This window comes from Pongo abelii, chromosome 14 (assembly GCF_028885655.2).
Source record: "Pongo abelii isolate AG06213 chromosome 14, NHGRI_mPonAbe1-v2.0_pri, whole genome shotgun sequence".
Taxonomy (NCBI): Eukaryota; Metazoa; Chordata; class Mammalia; order Primates; family Hominidae; genus Pongo; species Pongo abelii.
Genome location: NC_071999.2, coordinates 119,806,833 through 119,832,097, shown reverse-complemented (window position 1 = coordinate 119,832,097; position 25,265 = coordinate 119,806,833). Strand labels below are relative to the sequence as shown.

Below are 25,265 nucleotides of genomic sequence, written 5' to 3'. Positions count from 1 at the left end.
CTGACCTCCGCATGTTGACCTTCGCCTGTATGGCCCCTCCTCTACCACATGTCAGCAAACCGGAGAAGTGAAGGGGATCTTGGAGCTACTTTTACTTCTTACTTTCCATAATTTTGTTAACAGTGAAAATTATAGGCACTTTTTCTGGCATTTTTCTGTATTTCCATATAAATTTATAAAACAAAATCTTAGTTTTAAAAATCTAGAGAACATGGGGCCAGGCATAGTGGCTCACGCCTGTAATCCCAGCACTTTGGGAGACAGAGGCGGGCGGATCACGAGGTCAGGAGATTGAGACCATCCTGGCTAACATGGTGAAACCCCGTCTCTACTAAAAACACAAAAAATTAGCCGGGCGTCTTGGCGGGCGCCTGCAGTCCCAGCTACTCCGGGGGCTGAGGCAGGAAAATGGCGTCAACCCGGGAGGCAGAGCTTGCAGTGAGCCGCGATTGCACCCTGAACTCCAGCCTGGGCGACAGAGCGAGACTCCGTCTCAAAAAAAAAAAAAAAAAAATCTACAGAACATGTTTTAGTACAGAAGTTGGGAACTGGTGGTTTACCCTACCCAGGATTAAAAAGAAAAAAAGCAAAGAATATTGCCAACATTTAAAAATCACAAAATCTTATACAGAAGTCCATATTTCTGGCTTTTTAAAAATCAGATGATGTGGCCAGTGTTTGTGCATTCCTACTTAGCAGCTGCCTGCCAAGGCTGAGCGGCACCAAGTTCCCACCCCTCTGATGCCACACTCAGCTCATTCGCGCCGCCTGCCTGGCCGCGGCATTTGTTCACCAATTTCTCTTTACCATCTTCCCTTCCCTTACATGGTGCGCATGTTTGTCTCTGTGTCCTGACATGAAGGAATCCTGTTCTTAGTAGCTCAGGGTCATCATCTCCTTGGGCAGATGAGGACTCTAACAAGAATCCAGGGAAATGACCGCACACCCTGGCACAGATGTCACCCCAAGCCAGGCTCCAAGTGAGCCATCAGTAGACAGGGCTCCAAGGGTGAGGGCAGGAGGTGGCTGAGTTGCTGTCAGGGGTTGTCGGCCTAAAGAGCTGAGATCTGTCCTACTGGGAGGCAGGAAAATAAATCCATGATGGAACCAGACCATATTTCACAGGGAGACACAGGCTGGTGATAGGCACGGCTGGAGGAGACCACTTGACATTTTGGTACAGAAAAGAAACAATTCAGCGTTCAGCCTTTTATAGAAAATTATCAAACCAACGTTTAAAAGAAACATTCTCACTCAAAACCTGAGACTCACCTTGTCTGAGCTCAAATCACAGTGTTTGAGCCTCAGGGGTGGACAAGAAAACTGGGTCAGGATCAGACAGGGCTGCAGAGTGGGGTGGGGACCGCGGCAACACCAGGCTGGGCCTACGCAATTCAGAACCGCCCTGCATGGCATAATGCCCTCAGGACACTGACCAGAAACCAGACCTCAAAAAGAAAGAAAGTCGCACTCAACAGGGAATTCGGGTTCCCTCTGGCCTGCACCTTTGCCTTCTTTCCGTCTTCTGATTATTAAAGGGGTGAATTACCTAGTCAGGCAGGGCTGTGGCTATGGCTCCGAGCCCCGCTGTCGCCCGCTCCGGCCCCAGACCTAGAACCTCACGCTGGCCTCTGAGCGCCAGGGCCCTGCGGGTCTCTGTGATGCACACAGAGAGCAAATGTCCACGCCGACTCAGACCAGACAGACTGAGGACAAAACAGGTTCTGCTGACAAGCGCACACGAGGCTCAGGGACCACGGGTACTTTCAGTCAGGCCTGAGCCGCGGAGGGCTGAGCAGTGCGCACCGGAAGGGGTGAGGGCCCTGCCGGAAACCCACGGACAGAAAGACGCCCTGGGAAGACCAGGACGACAGCAGTGCTGCGAAGGAAGACGGCACCGTGATCTACACTGGCAGAAGCTCTGCCCACCTGAGAGTATGAGGGTCTGAGGGGAAAGTATGAGGGGACGGTCTGTGGGTCTGAGGGGAGGGTCTGAGGGCCTGAGAAGGGGGTCTGAGAGGACGGTCTGAGGGTCTGAGGGTCTGAGGGCCTGAGAAGGGGGTCTGAGAGGACGGTCTGAGGGTCTGAGGGGAGGGTCAGAGGGTCTGTGCGTCTGAGAGGAGGGTCTGAGAGGACAGATTGAGGGTCTGAGAAGAGGGTCTGAGGATCTGAGGGAAGGGTTGGAGGGTCTGAGAGGAGGGTCTCTGGGTCTGAGGGGAGGGTCTGAGGGCCTGGGAGGAGGGTCTGAGAGGACAGATTGAGGGTCTGAGGATCTGAGGGAAGGGTTCGAGGGTCTGAGAGGAGGGTCTCTGGGTCTGAGGGGAGCATCTGAGGGGAGGGTCTGTGGGTCTCTTGGGAGGGTCTGAGGGTCTGGGGGGCAGTCTGAGAGTCTGAGAAGAGAGACTGAGGGTCTGAGAGGAGGGTCTTTGGGTCTGAGAGGAAGATTGACGGTCTGAAGAGAGAGTCTGAGGGTGTGAGGGGAGGCTCTGAGGGTCTGAGAAGAGGATCTGTGGGTCTGAGCCGAGGATCTGAGAGTTGGAGAGGAGGGTTTGTGGGTCTGAGAGGAGCATCTGAGGGTCTGAGGGGAGGGTCTCTGAGTCTGAGAGGAGGGCCTGTGGATTTGATAGGCGGCTCTGAGGGGAAGGTCTGAGAGTCTGAGAAGAGGGTGTGAAGGAAGGGTCTGAGGGTCGGAGAGGTGGATCTGAGGGTCTGAGGGGAGGGTCTGAAGGTCTGAGAGGAGGCTCTGAGGGGAGAGGCTGTGGGTCTCTTGGGAGGGTCTGTGGGTCTGAGAAGAGGGTCTGAGGGGAGGGTCTGTGGGTTTGAGGGGAGGGTGTGTGGGTCTAAGGGGTGGGTCTGGGGGTCTGAGGGGAGAATCTGTGGGTCGGAAGGGAGAGTCTGAGGGCATGAGTAGAGGGTCTGAGGGGAGGGTTTGAGGGTCTGAGAATAGGGTCTGAGGGTCTGATGGGAGGGTCTCTGGGTCTGAAGCGAGGGTCTGAAGGCCTGAGGGGAGGGTCTCATAGTCTGAGAAGAGTTTCTGACGGTCTGAGGGGAGGGTTTGTGGGTCTGAGGGGAGGGTCTGAGGGGAGGGTGTGTGTATCTCAGGGGGGTTCTGAGGGTCTGATGGGAGGATCTGTGTATCTCAGGGGGGCGTCCGAGGGTCTGACGGGAGGGTCTGAGGGTCTTGAGAAGAGAGTCTGAGGGTCAGACAGGAGGGTGTTGGGGTCTGAGAGGAGGGTTGAGGTTCTGAGGGGAAAGTCTAAGAGTATGAGGGGAGGGTCTGAGAGGAGAGTCTAAGGATCTGAGGAAAGGGTCAGCGGGGAGGGTCTCTGGGTCTGCAGGGAGGGTCTGAGAGTCTGAGAAGAGGGTCTGAGGGGAGGGGCTCAGGGTCTGAGAAGATGTTCTGAGGGTCTGAGGGGAGGGTCTCAGGTTCTGAGGGGAGTGTCTGTGTATCTCAGGGGGGTTCTGAGGGTCTGATGGGTCTTTGTATCTCGGTGGGGGTTCTGAGGGGAGGGTGTGACAGTCTGAGAAGAGTCTGAGGGTCAGAGAGGAGGGTGTTTGGATCTGAGAAGAGAGTTGAGAATATGAGAGGAGTCTGAGGGTATGAGGGGAGAGTCTGAGAGGAGGGTCTCTGGGTCTGAGGGAAGGGTCTGCGGGTCTGAGAGGAGGGTCTGAGGGTCTGAGGAGATAGTCCATGGGTTTAGGGGGAGAATCTGTGGGTCTGAAGGAAGGGTCTGAGGGTATGACGAGGGTCTGAAGGTCTGAGGGGAGGGTTTGAAGGTCTGAGAAGATGGTCTGAGGGTCTGAGGGGAGGGTCAGAGGGTCTAAGGAAAGAGTCTGAGGGGAGGGTCTCTGTGTCTGACAGGAGAGTCTGAGAAGAGGGTCTGAGGGGAGGGTCTGTTGGTCTGAGTTGAGGGTCTGAGGGGATGGTATGTGAGTCTGAGGGCAGGGTCTCTGGGTCTGAGAGGAGAGTCTGTGGGTCTGAGAATAGGGTCTGAGGGTGTGAGAGGAGGGTCTGTGGGTCTGAGGGGAGGGACTGTGGGTCTGAGGGGAGGGACTGTGGGTCTGAGGGGAGGGACTGTGGGTCTGAGAGGAGGGACTGTGGGTCTGAGGAAAGGATCTGTGTGTCTGAGGAAAGGATCTGTGGGTCTGAGAAGAGGGTCTAAGGGGAGGGTCTGAGGGTCTGAGGAGAGGGTTTGGGGATCCAGGAGGAGGGTCTGAGAGTCTGAGGGGAAGGTCAGAGGGGAGAGTCTGAGGGCCTGTGGGGAGGGTCAGAGGGTTTAAGAGGAGGGTCTGAGGGGAATGTCTGTGTATCTGAGAGGAGGGTCTGTGCATCTGAGGGGAGGTCTGTGTGTTTGGGGGGAGGGTCTATGTGTCTGACAGGAGGGTCTGTGTGTCTGACAGGAGGGTCTGTGTGTCTGAGGGGAGGGTCTCAGAGGAGGGTCTGTGGGTCAGAGAGAAGGGTCTGAGGGTCTTAGAGGAGCATCTGAGGGTCTGAGGGTTGGGTCTCTGGGTGTCTTGGGAAGGTCTGACGGGATGGTTCGTGAGTCTGAGGGGAGAGTCTGCGGGTCTGAGGCGAGAGTCTAAGGGTAGGGGAATAGGGTCTGAGCATCTGAGGGGATGGCCTGAGGGTTGGAGAATAGGGTCTGTGGGTTTAAGACGAGAGGTCTGAGTGTCTGTGGTGAGGGTCTGAGAAGAGGTTCTCAGGTTCTTATGGGAAGGTCTGAGGGGAGGGCTTGTGTCTGAGGGGAGGGTCTGAGGGTCTGAGCGGAGCATCTGTGGGTCTAAGGGGAGGGTCTGTGGGTCTGAGAAGCAGGTCTGAGGGGCAGGTCTGTTGGTCTAAGGGGAGGGTCTGTGGGTTTGAGGGGAGAGAGTCTGCAGGTCTGAGAGGAGGGTAAGGGTCTGAGGGGTGGGTCTATGGGTCTGAGAGGAGGGGCGTGGGTCTGTGTTCTGAGAGGAGGGTCTCAGGGTCTGAGTGTAGGGTTTGAGGGTCTAAGAAGAGGGTCCAAGGGTCTGAGCAGAGAGTCTGTGGGTCTGAGGGGAGGTTATGAGGATATGAGAAGAGGGTCTGAGCGTCTGAGGGGAGGGTCTGAGGGTCTGAGAAGAGGGTCTAAGAGTCTGGAGGGAGGGTCTGTAAGTCCAAGGGGAGGATCTGAGGGTGTGAGAAGAGTGTCTCAAGGTCTGAGGGGAGGGTCTGTGGGTTTGAGAGGAGGGGTGTGGGTCTGAGGAAGGGTCTGAGGGTGTGAGAAGAGGATATGAGGGTCTAAGGTGAGGGTCTCTGGGTGTGAACATCTGATGGGAGGGTGTGTGGGTCTGAAAGGAGGGTCCATGGGTCTGAGGGGCGGGTCTGAGGGTCGGAGAAGAGGGTCTGAGGGCCTGAGGGGAGGGTCTTTGGGTCAGAGAAGAGGGTCTGAGGGTCTGAGGCAAGCATTTTAGCGTTTGAAGGTAGGGTCTGAGAAAAGGGTCTTGGGTTCTTAAGGGAGGATCTGAGGGGAGGGTCTGTGTCTGAAGGGAGGGTCTGAGGGTCTGAGGTGAGGGTCTGTGGGTCTGAGAGGAGGGTCTGAGGACTGATGGGATGCTCTGTGGGTCTAAGAGGAGGGTCTGATAGAAAGGTCTGTGGGTATGAAGGGAGGGTCTGAGGATAGTTTGAGGGGAGCATCTGAAGGAAGAGGAGGGTTTGAAGGGAGGGGAGGGTCTGTGGATCTATGGGAAGTGTCCGTGGGTTGGGGAGGGTCTGCAGGTCTGAGGGGAGGGTCTGAAGGTAGGGGATGGTCTGTGGGTCTGTGGGAAAGGTCTGTGGGGTGGGGAGGTTATGGGTCTGAGGGGAAGGTCTATGAGTCTGTGGGAAGGGTCTGTGGGTCTGAGGGGACTGCGTCGGGTCTGTGGATATGTGGGGAGGGGGTCTGTGGGAAGTGTCTCTCAGTCTGTGGAAAGGGTCTGTGGGGCTGAGGGGAGCACTTGTGGGTCTTTGCGGATGATCTGAGGGGTGGGTCTCTCAGGCTCTGAGTTAACTGCAGACATGGTAAGTGCTGCAGAGGAGGTATTAGGAGCTACAAAAATGCCACAGAGAGAGACCTCGCAATGTTGTTGTCAGGAAAGTTGATCCAAGAAAGTGTTGTGGATTTAAGATCGCAGGGATGAGTGGAGAGAGATAGCTGGGATCGTGTGGACTGGAGGGAACTGGCGAGAAGTTCTTTAAGTCTGATGGAGGACTCTGAAATTTATCTTCAGAGTGAGTGGGAGCTGAGGAAGAGTTTGGGGCAAGTGGATGGCTCTTTGTTGTTCTTGTTTTTAACTTTGTTTTGAATGAATTTGAGACTTACTAAAAAGTTGCAGAAATAGTACCCAGAGTTCCCACATAATCCTCCCCAGCTTTCCTCATATCCATGTCTGTCATGGCCATGACACAGATATTAAACCCAGCACCCAGTGTGACACCGTGGCCCATGCCTGTAATCCCACAATTTTGGGAGAGCAAGGCAGGAGGACCGCTTGAGCCCAGGAGTTCAAGACCAGCCTGGGCAACACAATGAGGTCTCATCTCTACAAAAAATAAAATCAAATTACCTGGGTGTGGTGGTGTGCGCCTGTGGTCCCAGCTACTTGAGTGGGGAGGATCGCTTGAGCCCAGGAGTTGGAGGCTGCATTGAGTCATGATTGTACCACTGCACTCCAGCCTGGGTGACAGAGCCAGACCCTATATCAGCCCCAGCCACCCTTGTCCTGGGGCCTGGGCATGGATTTTGCTGTCTTATGTTCTCAGGACTGTATGAAGTCCAGCCCATTTGGCAAGCATCCTGTGGAGGTAAGGCTGTCTCTCAGTGGCTCCTGAGCTGATGTGTCCAACTCCAGGTCCAGGTGGTGTCTGCTGAGTCTCCTGGTCAAATCGCCATCCTTCCTCTGTAGTGGACAATCGTCCTGGAGACACTGGGAGACCAAATCCTGATTCTCCTGGAACTTCTCTGATTTTGGCATCCATGGGGGTCTTGTCGGCAGCAATCGGTTCCGTGGACTTTGCCTCATGGTGATTTTGTTTCCCCCTTTCCTCTGGCATTTATCCATCGAGGTTCTCCTTCAGGGAAGAGCAGTTGGTCCCTCTTCCCCGTTTGCGTGTTGACACGGTCAGTGATGACAGCAGCGTGAACTTGCATGCATTTATTTTATTCTACAGTTTGCAATCAGCACAGCCATTGTGCATTTTGTTGCTCACATCACCCAAGGTTGGTGATGTCATCTCAGGGAATGACATTGACAGATTTACAGTTTAAAGCCCCTGCTTGCAGTGTGGGAGTGGGGTGTAACTGGGCAGGGATGGACGCAGTGAGGTAAGGCCCAGACTTCCCACGGTAACAATGTCATCTCAGTGACTGATGAGGAGCCGAGAGCTTCCTCAGTATTCAAAGCCCTTCTTCACTGACCTAGCCCTGGGTAGAATGCGGGTTTAAAAAGCCTAATGTGGTACATGCTTGGGTCCCTCTGATGTTCTAGAAACAAAACCTGCTTTCCTTGAGACTTGCTTTCTTGTATTTGCTTAAAGACAACGCGACCTCTCAGCGTGGCAATCCCAGAAGCAGGTCACTGGACAACTCGTTAATTTCGAGCGCGGTGACTGGGATTTCAAGGTGGAGACTTGGTCCACCCGCTGGCTTTCAAGAGTGAGGAGCATGGTGCTGCCTTGTAACTATGCTTTTTAACAGGATTCGGTTTGCAGTGCCGCAAACAAAGTGAGCCACTGGGAGGCAGCAGAGGCCTTGGAGGGGAGGTGCATCTGGCAGCCAGAGCTCATTGCGGGACCACCCGCAGGCACGTGGAGCATCTTTGCCTTGTGGAGCCTGGCACCAGGACTGCCGGGAGGGGGAGAGGCTCAGCTCCCACACCCGGGGAACCTATGCCACACCGGGGCCCTCTCCAGCCTCACTGGCAGTGTCTCTGGGACCACTCCCCAGATTACTTGTCGTGGGGTTGGCTCGGGCAGGGAGGCAGAGCAGCCCTACAACCCCTCTGCAAACACACACATGCTCTCACCACAAACAGAGTAGAACCGCACCACATGGATTCTGCCTAACACCACACTGGGGCCCTGGATGTTTCCCCCTCATCCACCTTGTTTTGAATGTAGAACGAAGTCCAAAGCTTTTCTTCTAACAGTTCCAGGCAGGTTGGCATATCGAATCAATCCAAACCCAGTCTGCCTGTCCTCAGATCCCCTCTGCACCACAAAGCCCAGGCAGTATGATCACCACTTGCCAGAGGCCCTCACAGCTGGGCCTTCACCTGCGACCTGGGTTCCACACGCTGCTTTACCTACATGAAGCTTGGGGGCGGCCTGTTTCCTGCCCCTGCCATTTGGGCCCTCTTTCCTCAGTGACGTTACACCTGGTGGCTTCAGACTTTCTTGACTGCCTCGGTAAGAAGCTACTTTTTGCATCATCAGCACACACAAACACACACGAGTGAGAAGTAGGTGTAAAATGGAACCAAAAGCTTCATGAGACAGTGCACCATCACCCTCTATTCTGTTCCACTTCCCTTTCTAATGGCAGTCATCATCTTCCAAATTGAATTTGCTCTCCACTGACAGGTTGCTGTTTGAGAAACAAGCCTCTAAACCATCCTTCAAGGGATCACAGCACAGCAACCACTCCCAACTCTGTTCCTTGGGCCGCTCCTCTAAGTGCCATTATTCTCACTGCCTGGATTCACTCATTCAGTCAATCAGCAAACATGTAATGAGGGACAACTGTGCAGATCCGTGCTCCTCATGACAGGGTCCCGGGCCAGCAGCAACAGCAGTGCCTGAATATTTGTCGGAAATGCACATCTCAGGCCCACCCCAGACCTCTGGGTTTGCCCAGCAACTGGGTTTTGAGAAGCCCTCTCATGATGATTCTTATGTCCTCTCAAATCTGAGAGCCTCTCTGCTAGCTGATGCAGGCTGTGCCACGTAGCGCCAAGTCCTCCTAAACGTGTTGACACCATGGGAACAACACGTGGCCTAAGGGATCTCTTCAGAATGCTGTCAGTGTTTCAGCACACTGCGGGACTAAGAAGTGGGTGAGGGCCTGCTCTCCCTGAGGCTGCGTGCTTTCAGATTGTTCTTTATGCCAAGTTGTTTTGGGAGCCCCCTGCTAAACTGGGGTTCCAGTACCAGAGTGGGTGGCAACCCTGCCCTCTGGGGAAATGCAGGGGCCAGATGTGATGTTTACCATGTGCCTTCTATGGGATGTTTCTCTTACCTGATGGATGGCCTAATGCCTGGTTGTCCATTGTGTGCCTGGGGTCCCTCACATGGGAAACTTGCTTGCAGTGGCAGATGCCCTGAGGCTCGTGTCTGACCCATGTCCAGGATTCGCCAGCCTGACCATTGCTCTAGGGCTGGAGCCCACTCTTATGTTCCCCCCACCCACTGGGAACCAGGGAAACAGCCTGGGCAACCCCTAGTTCTTCTAGTGGAAGATGCAAATTCAACCTGGCCCCCACACATGCACAGCTGCACGCACAGCTGCACACACACCTGCACACACACACCTACACGTGTGCATCTGCATACATACGCCTACAAAGACTCACTCACAGATCCTGCAGAGGGAGGGGCCCATGAGTCAGGAGGGCTGTCTTCCATCCCTGGGTCCCACCAAGCAGAAGTGAAGAGTTAAGCAGAGAGAGAGAGCACGACAACTAGCGCTATAAATATATAGGGGAACAGGGTGTGGTCACTTTAAGTTCACAGGCAAATGCCTGACTAGGGCTCTGCTTCTAATACCCTGGCAGAAGCCTGGGCCCTGTCGTTCCCTTACATAAATGTTACGGCTGGGCTGGGAATAATGCCTCAAAAAGCTGTTGGAGAACCTTTCATGAGACTTGTTCTTGAGGTTTCTGGTCCTATAATAAATCTGATGAAAGCTGTGGACCCTCTCCAGGTAAATGCAAATGTGTACATGCTTGTACACACACACACCTACACACAACTGCACACACACCTACATACACATCTACACATCCACACCCACACACGGGGACATTACCCCTGGACACACACCTACATACATGCACACACACCTACACACACCCCCACATCTACACCTGTGCACACACACCCACGCACACAAGCCCATCCACATGCGGGACATTACACTTGCACACACACATACCTGGACACACCTGTGCACACACACCTGCACACACCCACACATGCAAACATCTATGCATGTGCACCTACACATACACCCCTACACACATCTGCACACACATACATCCCATACACCTGTGCTAACATGCCCACCTGTACATGCACACCTACACACAACTGCACACACTCACCTGTGTGCACACGTCCACCCATGCACACCTGCACACACCTAGACACCTGTACACACACACCTGTACACACACCTACACATACCTGTGCACACACACCTGTGTAGGTAGAGAACCAGTGGTTTGTTTCCTGGAGAGCTCCCTTCCTCAGGCCCCTCCAAGCTGACCAGCTGCTCTCTCCCCAGGTGGGCAGCTCTTGTCCCAGAACTCTGCTTGGAATCCCCTCAGGGTGGTGCTCTATGTGCTGGACCCCCAAGCCATCTTTCTTGGCTTTGAAACAACATTTTCTACAGCAGCTTCCAGAGGAGCGGCTTGTGACTCTGAAGACATCTTTATTATGCTCTTCGCAGCTCATTCTCCAGGTATTGGATCCTAGGTGGAATTCATTTTCCTTGGGAATCTCAACAGCTTCACTCTACTGCTTTCGTGTTGTTGAGAAGCCCAAGGCTTTTTTATCTCTGTCCCTTTGCCTGAGAGCTGATTTAGTTTCTTTCTGAAAGCTATTTAGAACTTTATTCGTGTTCTGAAATTTTGTGATGATGTGGTTTGTAAGGGACTTTTTTCATTTACTGTGTGGGTATCTGTGGTGCCCATATGACCGAGACAAAGAAATGGAAAATGGCAGGGAAAATGTAAGAAAATTAGAGGATCAAACCAGGCAGTCCTCATCCAGCCAAAAGAGGGTCCAGAAAAAGAGAACCAAAGACACCAGGGACAGAGCTGCCAGAAGCAACCTGGGAAAGTCCCCAGGTCTCAGGAGCATTGGCCAAGCTCCTAGGTTCCACCATCTCTTCCATCACTCCTGAGTGTTTTTATTTTGGTAATCTTTTTTTTTTTTCATTTCAAAGACATTTTTTCTTGATTATTTTTCATGATATTCTGTTCTTATTTTATGGATGTACTATCTTTTCATACATCCCTGATGGTGTATTAATGGTAAATTTTTATTTTATTTATTTATTATTCTTTATTCTTGGAGACAGACTCTCGCTTTGTCGCCCAGGCTGGAGTGCAGTGGCGTGATCTCGCTCACTGCAACCTCCATCTCCCAGGTTCAAGCGATTCTCGTGCCTCAGCCTCCCGAGTAGCTGGGACTACGGTTTTGTGCCACTATGCCTGGCCACACACCTGGCTTTTTTTTTTTTTTTTTTTTTTTTTTGTAGTTTTAGTAGAGACAGGGTTTCACCATGTGGCCCAGGCTGGTCTCGAACTCCTGAGCTCAGGCAATCTGCCCACCTCAGCGTCCCAATGTGCTAGGCGTGAGTCACTGCGCCCGGCCTAATGATAGGTTTTTAAAACATTTTCCATGACATTTTTTTCTGCTTCCTGAATTCTCTGTTTTCATTCTTCCACTTTGGTCTTACCTGTAGGAAAGCCCCTAGGTGGAGGCTGTTCATTCATATCCATATATACACACATTTTTTTTTGAGACAGGTCTCACTCTGTTGCTCAGGTTGGAGTGCAGTGGCATGACGATGGCTCACTGTAGCCTCGATTTTCCGGGCTCAAGCCATCCTCCCACCTCCTGAGTAGCTGAGACTACTTGTGCACCACCACACCCACCTAATTTTTGTATTTTTCATAGAAACAAGGTCTCATCTTGTTGCCCAGCCTGGTCTCAAACTCCTGGGCTAAGCGATACATCTGCCTGAGCCTCCAAAAGCACCGGGACTTCAGGCATGAGCCTGGGGAACAGCAAGGCTTGTTCATTCATATGGAAGAGTTAAGATGCTAAAATGCTCCCTGGAAGTTCTGTGAGAGGGTGGGTTGTCTCCGGGGGTGTCATTCCCCAAGGTGAGCTGATGTCTGGTCTCCTGTCTTGGCTCACCCGGAGCGTCTGGAGGACAGTCCTGCAGCCCCTTGCCTTGTGGAAGTTCATGATGTAAAGTCACAGTTCTGGGAGGAAGCCACACCTCTCTGTCCCAACCCCCTGGATTATAGGTGAAAATAAATTTTAACTTCTGATAATCTGATGTACTACCCAAATTCTTAATGATTTTAGGAAGCCCAGTTAGTCTCCTCTTCTTTCCTGAAAAGCCCTAGCTGTTCACAGTGTGTTTTCACCGCTCACTTTTGCCCAGCTTATGCTCAGGGGTTCACTTCTTCATGCGCCACTGGTAAAAATCACAGGTGGCCCGATTTCATCACACCTTTTCAAAGCGTTGATGATGCCAGGCACAGTGGCTCATGCCTGTAATCCCAGCACTTTGGGAGGCCAAGGCAGGCGGATCACCTGAGGTCAGGAGTTCAAGACCTGCCTGGCCAACATGGTGAAACCCCGTCTCTACAAAAATACAAAAAGTAGCTAGGTATGATGGTGGTTGCCTGTAATCCCAGCTACTTGGGAGGCTGAGGCAGGAGAATCGCTTGATTCCGGGAGGCGGAGGTTGCAGTGAGCCAAGATCGCACCATCGCATTCCAGCCTGGGCGACTGAGCAAGACTCCATCTCAAAAAAACGAACAAACAACAACAAAAAAACCAAAGTGTTGACGATGACCAATCGATTGATTAGAAAGAGGAAACCCAAGCCCAATGGCTTTGTTCTTTTTTATTTTACTTTTGTTTTCTTTTCTACAGGAAGGAGGATTTGTTCTTGCAAATGTGGGGAGAGTATTCTGGCCCAGGGGAAGCTCAGTGAGTAGCGGGTGTGGATTTGCCCTGCCGGACTTGGATGCGTGACGTGGCACAATTGTTTATTCTCCTTAATTAAATTTTGGCTGTGAGTTCCCATCTACCTGGCCAGGAATTTAACCTCAAATCATTTTTATGGGTGTCTCTCCTGCTCTCAGAATCAAACCAGAACATTCTGGAGAGAACCTCCAGTCTTCAGGCCCCTATGGGGGAACCTAGGTGGTGTGGGGCCAGGTGTCCACGCCCCAGTGCAGAAACAGATGTCGGTTCCCCTTCCATGTCCCATGGGAACCTCTGGCACAGCTCCCTGGCAGTGGGTCAGGGTCCTCTCCCCAGGCCCTCATGACGCCCAGAGGACCCACCCCTCACTGAGAAGCCCCACCCTCAGCTGACCCCTCAATCCTTCGGACACTCCATCTCTTTTGCTACTTAAACCATAGCCAAAAAGACGCCCCATCACCCTCCCCCAGGCGAGGGAAGGCAGAGGTCACAAGACACAAACCCGTCGCTGCTCTCAGGAGAAGCACCCTCCTTCCTTCTGGAAGGGATTGGAAAATGAGACCAGCCTCTCTGTCCAGTCCCCTGGCAGTGGGTGCAGCTTTCCATGGCCAGCCTGAGAGCTTCCAGCTGACTTGCTGGAGGGGGAGGAGCCCAGAGGTTTCCCTGATGAGCTGTGAAAGGGCTTCCTGAAGGCGCTGAGAGATTGAGCAAAAGGCAGACAGTGAGGAAGGGGAAACACTGGGTCTCCAGGGGGATAGCATCTGTATATCTCAGGCCCTGGAGGGCCGGGCCTCACGGTGACATGAGCATGTGTGGCTGCAACCCCGGAGTCCTGGACGGAGGTGAAGGCACCCAGGATGAAAGGACTCAGGTGGGGTGGGCTTTGCACGGACTCCTAAACTCCAGAAGATTAGCAGGAACATAGGCAAGGCACTGGAATCACACAGGAGAAGAGTCCCTGGGAAGCTGGCAGCAGCAGCGTTATTTGAAGGACACCACAGTCATGGTGTGAGCTCTGCACTGGAGGAGCACCCCGTCTTGGGCACGGGCCGTGCTGAAGAATGAGGAGCGTCACAGACTCGGGGACTCAGGCATGTTTGTCTGTTCTCATGCTGCTATGAAGAACTTCCCCAAGACCGGGTAATTTATAAAGGAAACAGGTTTAATTGACTCACAGTTCTCCATGGCTGGGGAGACCTCAGGAAACTTACAATCATGGCAGAAGGGGAAGCAGACACATCCTTATTCACAAGGCAGCAGGATGGAGAAGTGAGAGCGCAAGAACAAACTGCCACTTTTAAAACCATCAGACCTTGTGAGAACTCACTATCATGAGAACAGCCTGGGGGATATCTGCCCCCACAATGCAATCACCTCCATCCATCAACCCATGAGGATTACAATTCAAAATGAGATTTGGGTGGGGACATAGCCAAACCATATCATCAGGGAAATATGGGGTGGGGAAGCCAGGAGAGGAGAAGGCAGCAGGGAGGAACAGGGAGACTTATGCAGCCCACCAGGAACTCAGGGACATGGCTCCAGGCCATGGCCATGTCCTTGCGGTGCACTGCAGGGCACCAAGGGTGGGCATTGCCTAGTCCTGTGGGGATGAGCACGTGGTTATAGGAATGGGCTGAACTGAAGGAATTATAAAGAAAACCAAAATGGATTTCAAAATTTTTTCTTTAAAATATCTCCATGCAGTTTTTATATGTTCCCATGACATTAATAAAAGTATTGTAAGTTTCATTCATTCAAAAATACATATGAACTGCCTATTATGTATTATGTACCAGTGTTAGGATTTTTTATCCAAATATTTTTCCCAGTTTTGTTTGGCTTTCAAATTTGTTCATGATGCTTTCTGATATGCTGAAATTTTATATTTTCATATGAAATAGAATTTTCAAATAGTACAATTTCTTTCATTGCTCAATATCCCAAGAACTTTTAAGTATCCTGTTTATAAATATTCAATTGACCCATGTTTACAGTCTTGCCTCACAGTCCTGCCGTGTGGGCCCGTGGGTCTCCCCACAAGCTCTTACTTTCCCAGGGCCTGTCGGAGTTGAGCTGGGTGCTGTCCGAGTTGAGCTGGGTGCTGTCCGAGTTGAGCTGGGTGTTGTCCGAGTTGAGCTGGGTGTTGTTGGGTGATACAGCTCTGCATGGGCAGACGGGAGGCAGTTTTTGGGCAGCGGGGAAAGGACACAGAAGCAGAAATATCAAAGAAGAAATAAAATTGGCCTTGCAGACACAGAGGCCTCGCTGGTTGAGAATGGCTGGTTTTGGGGGGAGTGCAAAGGCCGTGTAAGCTCATGACTGGAGCTCGAGACAGGAGACTGGACCACCCAGGTCCGTGCTCTGGGGACACACAGCCCAGGCACTCCCCGCTGCCAGCTGTTGTTCAGGTTGTTATCGAGGCCACCAACATCCCCTCCAGCCTCAAGCATCCAGGTTGGAAGCTCAGTTCCGTAAGCCTGGTCTCAGATGTTGATCCGATAGGATTTCACCCTAACCTGATGACAATTTTCAAATTTAAGATAAAGATGTCATGACCAGGCTGGTCAGCCTCCAGCAAACATGTCCCCACAAGACTCACCATGAGCCCGTCCTCCCACTTCTTTCTAGTGACATGCTACACACTGGGGAAATGCTGAGAGCAGGGTGGGGGCAATGTGGCTACTAGGTGCTCATGTGGCTTGGAGGCCCCCGTCTGGATGACAGGGGCAGACATGATGGGGATGGGATGGGGAGGGTGCAGCTTTCTGGAAGGTCTGGATGAAAGAGGAGTCATGAGGTCAAGAAAGGGTTCTGCTGGGTCAGCATGGGACAAACGGGCAGGTCACAGACGAGGAAGTCACTAGCAGAGAGGTGGGGGTGAAAACAGGAGTGAGGGGTTCACAGAGCCAGGTCCTGTGGCTGCAGCGGGGCAGGTGGGCCCAGCTGGGGCTTTGAGGACACCGTTCCTGGGCAGTTAGGGTCTTACGTAAGTGCTCAGTTAGGCAGAGACCCTAGCATGCTTTCTCTTGTCATTCAGGGCACTTCTTATTTCATCTTGCAGAGAGAGGCTAATTGTGTGTTTTGGGGGGAATTTGATGTTACTCTCATCAAGTAGTTTTCCTTCGGTTTAGCAAAATTAAAAAGCCCCAGGTGGTCACAGGTGTTGGAGACAAAAAAAAAAAAAAGTCACCCTGTTGCAGAGACTCCACTGTATCCGGAATGCCTGGATGGGGAGAAGGCGAGTACACAGGGAAGATGCAGTGTCACAGGCGTGGCAAAGCGGCACAGGGACACAGCAATAGGCAAGTCAGCCTCAGGCAGACAGGCCACACCCAGAACGCTTCACATGCACCTGGCAACATCTCATATATCACAACGAGTGGAGGAGAAAACAGCACTAGACCATTTGGGATCATTTGGAAATGAAAAACCAATGCTATTTTCTAAAAATAAACATGTTGGTATCATTTCTCCATTAATCTGCTTCAGACTAGATACAACTTACTTCAAAATGTTTTAATTTATACTACTGCAATCCATAATTTATGTGTGCAATACATAATTACACCTGCCATTTTTACCTTCTCTATATCAAGTATTTTGGTCAAATTGTTAGTCTCTTAAAGCTGACAGTTATAGGAAAACCCTGGCTTAAAGTACTTGCTATGTTGTACACAATAAATATGTTGAATTTTATCTGTCAATTAAAAAAATTCATGCAGTTGAAAAAGCCTAATACGGTACCTGCTATGGTTCAAACGCTTCTGTTCCCTCGATGCTAATATGGTACCTGCTATGGTTCAAATGCTTCTGTCCCCTCGATGCTAATACGGTACCTGCTACGGTTCAAATGCTTCTGTTCCCTCGATGCTAATACGGTACCTGCTACGGTTCAAATGCTTCTGTCCCCTCGATGCTAATACGGTACCTGCTACGGTTCAAATGCTTCTGTCCCCTCGATGCTAATACGGTACCTGCTACGGTTCAAATGCTTCTGTTCCCTTGATGCTAATATGGTACCTGCTATGGTTCAAATGCTTCTGTCCCCTCGATGCTAATAAGGTACTGGCTACGGCTCAAATGCTTCTGTCCCCTCGATGCTAATAAGGTACTGGCTACGGCTCAAATGCTTCTGTCCCCTCGATGTGCAGTGCAAGTGTTGGGAGGTGAGGCCTGCAGGGAGGTGTTTAGGTCAGGAGGAATCTGCCCTCATGAGTCAGTGCTGCCACACAAAGGGGACTGGGGAGTGGTTGGCTCTCCTGCTCTTCCACCACGTTAGCACCCAGCCTTCCTCCCTCTGGAGGACCCAGCGTTCCAGGCGCCATCCTGGAAGCAGAGAGCAGGCCTGACCTGCCAGCACCTCCATCTTGTTGTTCCCAGCCTCCAGAATTTCCAGAGATAAGTTTGTGTTCTTTGTAAATGACCCAGTTTCAGGCATTCTATCACAGCAGCACAAAACAGATGAGCACAATGCCTCTTAGGGAAGTCCTTGTGAGGCTCAGATCCTCACCTGTGCGGTTTTCTAAAATGGGGCACATAATCACCAAAATAGACGTTTAAGTATCAAAAGTTAGAACTTATCAATTAACACTGCATTAATTTGGTGTCTTGGAGAATAGCATGTTAATATAGAAATCATCTTAGTAAAAAAAAATTGGCTGAAATTTTGTGTAAAGATAAACTCAATACAAAAAAATTAATAAAAACAGATTTTAGTAAATTATATGCTGATCATAAATTAGCTTTATTAAAGAATACATATTCTTGTGATTTAAAATCAAATATTTTAAGTGATATATCTAATAGAAACTGACATGAAATTATTTCATTTAAAAGTTACAATAAAAGGCAAATAGACATCCATATTTGTCTCATTTTAGAAAACATAGGCTTTAAGAATCAAAAGTAAGCTTCCAAGCTCACGGCCAGGATTACAACTTCATATTACAGAAATGTTTAATAACAAATATTTGACCAACAGATTATAATTCTGAAGTTGTACATTTTTAAAAGCCTTTTAATTTTGCTTCTTTACTAAAAAAACTATGAACTGATGAGCTCACAATAGAAAATTAATAATAATTTCAGGGAAAAAAAAAGGCACATCCAGGCACCACCTTCAAGGCTATTGGTAAAACGCAGTATCCCGGGTCTAATGCACATAATCAACGGACTGCAAATAAACTACTCTGGAAAATTCTAAAATAGGGCAAGAATATTCTGTAAAAGCCGGGAGAACACGACTGCACTGACGCTTTGCTAGAGAGCTGTTCTGTTGCCAAGGCATGAGCTTCCCAGAAGGAGCAGCTGCCGGCCATCTAAGCGCTCACTCCCCACAGACGCTTCCCTTCCATGGTCCATCATCTCTGTGCTGTCAGAGGCTGGACCGTCTCTCTGGTCTGGGCACACACCTCGAGATTGCAGCTCTCCACAGCACCGGGGCGAGCAAGAGGCTGAGCGTGGTCACACTCAGTATAAGGAGGTACACCTGCAACAGCAAAGTACAGAGCGGGTCACAGAGACTGTCAGGACTAGCACCTGCAACAGGAAAGCACAGGGCTGGTCTCACTGAGCTGGGAGGGACGCCTGCAAAGCTAGAGTCCTGAGGCTGAGCGCAGTCACGCCGAGTGCTGGGAGGGATGCCTGCACGGGGCGGGTGGGGGGTGGAAGCTAAGCGCGGTTATGCTGAGTGCTGGCAGGGACACCTGCACATCATAAATTCACTACTATCTCTTTAAAGTACATCGAAGTACAGCCAGAAGTTGAGGACATTGGGATGTAGGAGGGACTGTGATTTCAAGATCAATGATGCATGGTTAGTCCTGATGGGCCACAGGGTAACAGCTTTAGCCTGTGTTTGCCTGAAGGCCAACCCCGGGCCACAGTAACAAGCCAGGCTGCCCCGCAGCTTCCCTGACCCTGGGGATATGGCCTTGGGTCAGGCCTCAGGTGGAGCTTCCTGTAAGCAATTCTACTTTTCAGCAATTACTTCCACTGCACTCAACACCTGGACTTCTACCCGCCTCACACTTACAAAATGCAGGGAGACAAGCCCGTGAGTCCGAAAGCCCAGGGCCATCTCAGTGTCCACAGGAACCTCCACCCAGCTCTCTGGGCACACTGGTATTACTGGTATTTCATGTTTCTGGGGTGCTACTTATGTGCACACTGGCAGTTCAGCTTTAAAAAGTTAGTTTTCTTTCAGAAGAAATATCTGACATTTAATTAGACTTGTTGTAAAAGGTTAATGCAACAGTTCAAGCAGTACTAACTGCAACTTTCTTCTGACAACGCCACATGCTGGATGAGCAGAGAGCAGCCAGGCCTCTGCGTGCCCACCTGGAGGACCCTGCCCCCAGGCCTCTGCGTGCCCACCTGGAGGAGGACCCTGCCCCCAGGCCTCTGCGTGCCCACCTGGAGGAGGACCCTGCCCCCAGGCCTCTGCGTGCCCACCTGGAGGAGGACCCTGCCCCCAGGCCTCTGCGTGCCCACCTGGAGGAGGACCCTGCCCCCAGGCCTCTGCGTGCCCATCTGGAGGAGGACCCTGCACCCAGGCCCGGTGTGCTGCCGAGCCACCTTCGCCAGACCCGACTCAAACCCAGAGCGCAGCCCGTGCTGCCCAAGAAGCGCTCCGCGGGGGGAAGCCACTCACCTCCCGAGAGATGACGCCCGCTCTTCGCGCCCGGCTCCCCAGGACAAAGGAAAACTCGCTGACCTGGGCAAGCCCCGCAGAGACGATCCACTTGATGTACTGGCTGCTCCTCGGCAGAATGAGAGACAGGACTAGCGCCGCCAGGAGAAACTGCAAGAGCGGTTCATCACATCACTGCTGAAGACCGGACCCGCACAGAGTTAAACACACACGAAACAGAGAACCCAGACGAGCCACAGGGACACTGCGATGGTCCCTGAATAACACGTCAAGTAGGGAAACGCACAGAAGCACTCCAAATACCCGAAGGCACCAAATACACACAAAACCTCTTAAATAATCCACACTGAACAAAAAGGCAAAATTAAGCCTTTAGGTTCATTAGCAGAAAATAATAAGCCTTGCCCATGCCCCCCCGCCCCCACCCCAACCAAACTAGATTAATAGCATTGAGCATGGGGTACTCAAGGTGGAAATTTCTTTTTAATACAGAGAGATGTGTCTCTCTGGGCTGAGCAGCTAAGAGCTGGTGGAGTGGTCCCACGATCATCACAGCTTCTGGCTCCTTAAAATGGAAACGACCTAAGTCACTGTCTATGAGCCAGAAAGCCACTGGTTGCTGATTAGGTCATCACACCTTCAATTAAATGTGAACACAGGCAGCTCGATCACTGGCAGTCACAGGGGACAGACAGAAAGTGCCTACACCATTTTCCAGTCTTTAAAAAGCACTTCTGCATCTGTCAGAGGAGGACGGGCTGGACTGTGGCCAAGGCCCGTCCTGAGGGTCCCAAAAGGTAGTTCCCCGCTTTAAACACCCTCAATTCTGAAACAATCAATCACATGGACAAACCCAGACCACCCAGCCTAATCTACATCTGCCTCCCCCAGGGTCCAGTGGCCCAGTGGGCCTCCTCCGAGACGAGGGGCAGGGCCGGCTCTGCAGGCCCGATGTGGGCCCCACTGGAAACCAGGGCCACAGGGAGGGCTGTGCTGAGCCTGCAAACTGCGAGGGGCATGGACCCTTCCAGTCCATACCTTCATCACCACCACTGACAAGGTGAGGAACACCAGCACCGTGAGCTCGTACGCCACAAACGTGGGGAACACGTGGAGCCCTGTTGGGAACAGGACAGACACGTTACGACCACAGGACAGCCTCCCCCAGTGCACACAATTTCTCACAACTTCAGTGTGTCACTTGCTCAATACAGGAATTAAAATCCTAAATCCTCCCAAGTGCACGTGTGAAAGCAACAGCAAATGCTAAAAAGCCGCCCCTTTCCTGAGCAAACCGGGGAAAAGGCTGCCCCGGGATGACCTGTCTGATGTGGGATCCCAGCTCCACTCCCTGCAACAGGCCTCAACTGCAGAGAACACAGCAAAACACACAGAGGCGGCACTCGGTCTGGCGCTCCTTCAGGAAATACTCCAGCTGAGGTGCAGATGCTCCCAGAGCCCACAGCCCCACAGTGCCCAGGAGTGCCCAGGAGTGCCACGCTCACAGGACGCCTGTGGTCAATGTTTCTTTCCTTTCTTTATTTGGCTCACACATTTTGAAAAACAATGGGAAACATTGTCTCTACATATTTCTTCTCTCTGCTCTCAGGACTCTCGGAAACCGTGTGTGGCTGCCCACTGGGCTGCTCAGTCCTACTGTCCCGCCGAGTGACGCAGAGGGGCCGGCGGTGCTGGGGCTGGACCTGAGCTTGGGCTCAGCTCTCCAGCCACAGCCTGGGGCCGCTCAGCGATGCATGTCGGCCCTTGGAGGAAGCCCCACAGCCTCCACCTCTGCACCTGGCGGCATCCCTCACCCCGGCCAGTCACTGATGCCCCGGAGGCTCCTGTGCTCTCAGCTGAGCTGGGCAGCTGTGTCCCTGCATCTGCCCCCCCACCCAACCCTGGGCTGCAAGCTCCTTCAAGGCAGGGCTGCCCTGGGGACATGACTCACTCCACCCCTGCCTGAGCTCAGTGCAAGCTCCTTCAAGGCATGGCTGCCCCAGGGACATGGCTCACTCCACCCCTGCCTGAGCTCAGTGCAGGCTCTTTCAAGGCAGGGCTGCCCTGGGGACATGGCTCACTCCACCCCTGCCTGAGCTCAGTGCAAGCTCCTTCAAGGCATGGCTGCCCTGGGGACATGGCTCACTCCACCCCTGCCTGAGCTCAGAGCTCCTGGCCCGGGGGGTGGAGTGGGGGTGGGGGGAGTGAGCCAATAATTATGGAGCTGAATGCATTCCAGTCAGTCCCGGAAACAGCAATGAAAGTGAGAGACAGGAAACCTCCCTTCACTTTCTTTAATGAGCTATGCTGACTTTTCTATGTAGGGTCATTTATTCTCAAAACAAACATCAAACCTATACTTGGTGTAGCATTGAGAAACTGTGTGGGCTCTGGGCTCAATTCTTGGGTTCCTGGGGCCCACCGGCCTCACAGCACCCAGGAGCACCACACTCACTAACTGTGGACCCAGGTCGATGTTTCAATCTCTGTGTGCCTCAGTTTCCTCATCTCTGAATGTGGATTTGGAGGCTGAGTAAATGAAATACGCCATGTGAGGTGTGTGCCTGGCTCAGGGCCATGGTGTGAAGGCGAGCGAGGCTAGCGGAGGTGCACACCTGCATCCATCAGGGAGGGATGCCCAACGGCAAGGCAGCTCCCAGCGCTGTCCCAGAGCCAGTGGTGCCTGCTTCTGAATGCAGGGAACATGAGGAGAAGAGGATGAAATCCTTGCTGAAAATTTCACAAGACACACCCAATGACTGACATTGTCGATTAAGCTGGAAGTGACTAGGAATTAGGGAGCTGGGCAGGGATCTTCCACAAAGGCCAAGATGGAAAACACTTCGTGCTTTATGGGCCACTGGGCCACGACCACCTGCTGTGGACTGAGCTGTGTCCTGCAAACTCCTACGTTCAGGCTCCAGCCCCAGTGTGGTTGTATCTGGAGATAGGGTCTGCGGGAGCTACTTAAGGCAAAACGAGGCCATAAGCGTGAGAACCTAATCTCTCCGCGCAGGCCATGGCGGCTGAGCCACGGATGACACAGCCAGGAGGCACCATCTGTGGAGCAGGCATGGCCCTCGCCAGACACCTGGATCTTGGACTTCCAGCCCCCACAACTGTGAGAGATAATCATCTACTGTTTGAGTGCCCGGTCTGGAGGATTTTGTTGATGGCCCGAGCTAATAAGTAGCCCAACAGTGGCTGCTGATAAAGAGTAAATGAGCAAGCGTGGCTGTTTCCACAGAGCTGCATTTATAAAGGCAGGTGGTGAGCAGGCCTTGGGCCGCAGTTGGCAAACCCTCGTCTAGTGGGAAGAGCACCTGCTCCGAAACCTGGGCCGGAGCCACACTGCCACGTGCCGTCCACGAGACCCCAACCTTGCTCCATGGTGCCTTCTGGGCCATCCTTTGGCACAGCAGCCCTTCCTCGCTCGGGGCCTAAAGATTGCCCTGCCCCTTTCACACCCTTCAGATGCAGCCTCGACTCAAGCACAGCCTGGGCCTCACCCAGCGGGCCCCGAGCCTCGGGGCTGGAACCTGAGAGCGACGCCTGCCGGCCTGCAGGTGGCTGTGGCTGTGGCTGTGGCTGACCTGCAGCGGAGTTTCTGTGGCTGCACCGGGCAGGCAGCCCGGACACATCTGCTGGAGCTAGGAGCTCTACCCAGGGTTCTGTCGCCCTGAAGTGGACAGCGGGTCCCACGCACAGAGGCAAAGGTGCCGTGTGAAGCGGGCAGATGCCGTCTACGTGCTGCCTGGACTCCAGAACAAAAATAAGGTCCTGGCCGAGTTAGAGAAAAAAGTGAGCTATAAACAAGTTCTCAGATGGCAAAAAAATTAACTTGAATTCCCTGATATACTTAGTACAAAACACTAGAGCAAAAACACATAGAATGATGTGAATAGAAAGGGTTCTCAACATAAAAGAACTCTAGTTTGAAGACAATTAAGGCAAGTATGTCTGTGTAAATAACATATTCATGAAATTTTAGATTTTTAACAAGAGCAGCTCTCAGACATGCACGTGCAACAAAGCCCCGGCGGACAAGACACCAGGTCACGCCACGGCCAGGACAGCCTGGGGCTGGAGCAACGTGGGAAAAATCAGGTCAGGCCTGATCCATTTTATTAGTCCTCGTCTAAAAGAAGTGAAAGGAAGACCAGGAAGTCAGTTTATTTAGCTGAGGAGGCGTCACCAGGAGCGAGGGTGGGGGATGGGGAGGAGGTGGGGGTCACGCACAGGGGGAGGGTGGGGGACGGGGAGGAGGTGGGGGTCACACACAGGGGGAGGGTGGGGGACGGGGAGGAGGTGGGGGTCACGCACAGGGAGGGTGGGGGACGGGGAGGAGGTGGGGGTCACACACAGGGGGAGGGTGGGGGATGGGGAGGAGGTGGGGGTCACGCACAGGGAGGGCGGGGGACGGGGAGGAGGTGGGGTCACGCACAGGGGGAGGGTGGGGGACGGGGAGGAGGTGGGGGTCACACACGGGGAGGGTGGGGGACGGGGAGGAGGTGGGGGTCACGCACAGGGGGAGGGCGGGGGACGGGGAGGAGGTGGGGGTCACACACAGGGGGAGGGTGGGGGACGGGGAGGAGGTGGGGGTCACGCACAGGGAGGGTGGGGGACGGGGAGGAGGTGGGGTCACACACAGGGGGAGGGTGGGGGACGGGGAGGAGGTGGGGGTCACACACGGGGTGAGGGTGGGGGACGGGGAGGAGGTGGGGTCACACACAGGGGGAGGGTGGGGGACGGGGAGGAGGTGGGGGTCACGCACGGGGGGAGGGTGGGGGACGGGGAGGAGGTGGGGTCACACACAGGGGGAGGGCGGGGGACGGGGAGGAGGTGGGGGTCACACACGGGGGGAGGGTGGGGGACGGGGAGGAGGTGGGGTCACACACAGGGGGAGGGTGGGGGACGGGGAGGAGGTGGGGTCACACACAGGGGGAGGGCGGGGGACGGGGAGGAGGTGGGGGTCACACACGGGGGGAGGGTGGGGGACGGGGAGGAGGTGGGGTCACACACAGGGGGAGGGTGGGGGATGGGGAGGAGGTGGGGGTCACGCACAGGGAGGGTGGGGGACGGGGAGGAGGTGGGGTCACACACAGGGGGAGGGTGGGGGACGGGGAGGAGGTGGGGTCACACACAGGGGGAGGGAGGGGGACGGGGAGGAGGTGGGGGTCACGGACAGGGAGGGCGGGGGGCAGGGGGAGGAGGTGAGGGTCACACATGGAGGGCCGGGGGTGCAGAGCAAGGGGATCAAACGGCAGCCGAGAGGCTCCCGGAACACACTGACTCGTGAGGCTGCACTGGGGTCAGGAGGTCACGGAGCCCCTGCTGAATGGTCCTGTTTCACCTGCTACAAGGGGCACAAGCCTCCCGACTCTGTGCTGCTTTCAGGACTGCCTCGGCTATTTATGGCCTTTGAATTTCCACATAAAATTCAGAATCAGCTTTTCAATTTTCCGTTTTGTTGAGGCTGTGCTGAGTCTGTGGCCCCCGTAAAGGACAGGGCATCTCAGACCCCGTGCTGAGTGGACAGCTGCCAGGGACGTGTCCCGACACCAGAACCCTTGTGATTCCACCCTTTCAAATCACTACTCCAGGCTGCTCCACAGACCCCGACAAAGGGAGATTTCCAGAGTGGCCCATCTCACTATGCTCAAT

At 53.2% G+C, this 25,265-nt stretch overlaps 2 protein-coding genes across 11 annotated transcripts in view; one reads left to right on the top strand and one right to left on the bottom strand.

The window, feature by feature from the left end:
* Nucleotides 1-1,409: 1,409 nt before the first annotated feature.
* Nucleotides 1,410-17,337, top strand: LOC134759913 (uncharacterized). Of its 3 annotated transcripts, none has more exons than XR_010136838.1 (3): nt 1,410-1,935; nt 10,500-11,134; nt 11,900-12,533. XR_010136838.1 is itself a non-coding variant. In XM_063715061.1 (3 exons), the coding sequence occupies exons 1-3, from the start codon at nt 1,572-1,574 to the stop codon at nt 12,955-12,957; spliced, it is 606 nt and encodes a 201-aa protein (XP_063571131.1). In that variant the 5' UTR covers nt 1,410-1,571; the 3' UTR covers nt 12,958-17,337. The 3 variants fall into 3 exon arrangements, 2 of the variants coding, with proteins under 2 accessions (XP_063571131.1, XP_063571132.1); XM_063715061.1 differs by lacking the exon at nt 11,900-12,533 and adding an exon at nt 12,893-17,337 and having other exon boundaries at nt 10,500-10,676; XM_063715062.1 differs by having other exon boundaries at nt 10,500-10,676.
* A 308-nt stretch (nt 17,338-17,645) lies between these two features.
* TMCO3 (transmembrane and coiled-coil domains 3) overlaps nt 17,646-25,265 on the bottom strand; it is a 61,193-nt gene continuing 53,573 nt past the window's right edge. For 5 of the 8 annotated variants that reach the window (XM_054529301.2, XM_063715056.1, XM_063715057.1 and 2 more), the window contains 3 exons: nt 20,640-20,719; nt 19,602-19,751; nt 17,646-18,437 (listed from right to left, as the gene is read on the bottom strand). In XM_054529301.2, coding sequence (XP_054385276.2) covers nt 18,324-18,437; nt 19,602-19,751; nt 20,640-20,719 — 344 coding nt within the window. In that variant the 3' untranslated portion in view covers nt 17,646-18,323. The remainder of the gene's footprint in view (nt 18,438-19,601; nt 19,752-20,639; nt 20,720-25,265) is intronic. The other 3 variants (XM_063715053.1, XM_054529304.2, XM_063715055.1) reach the window with 1 other exon arrangement.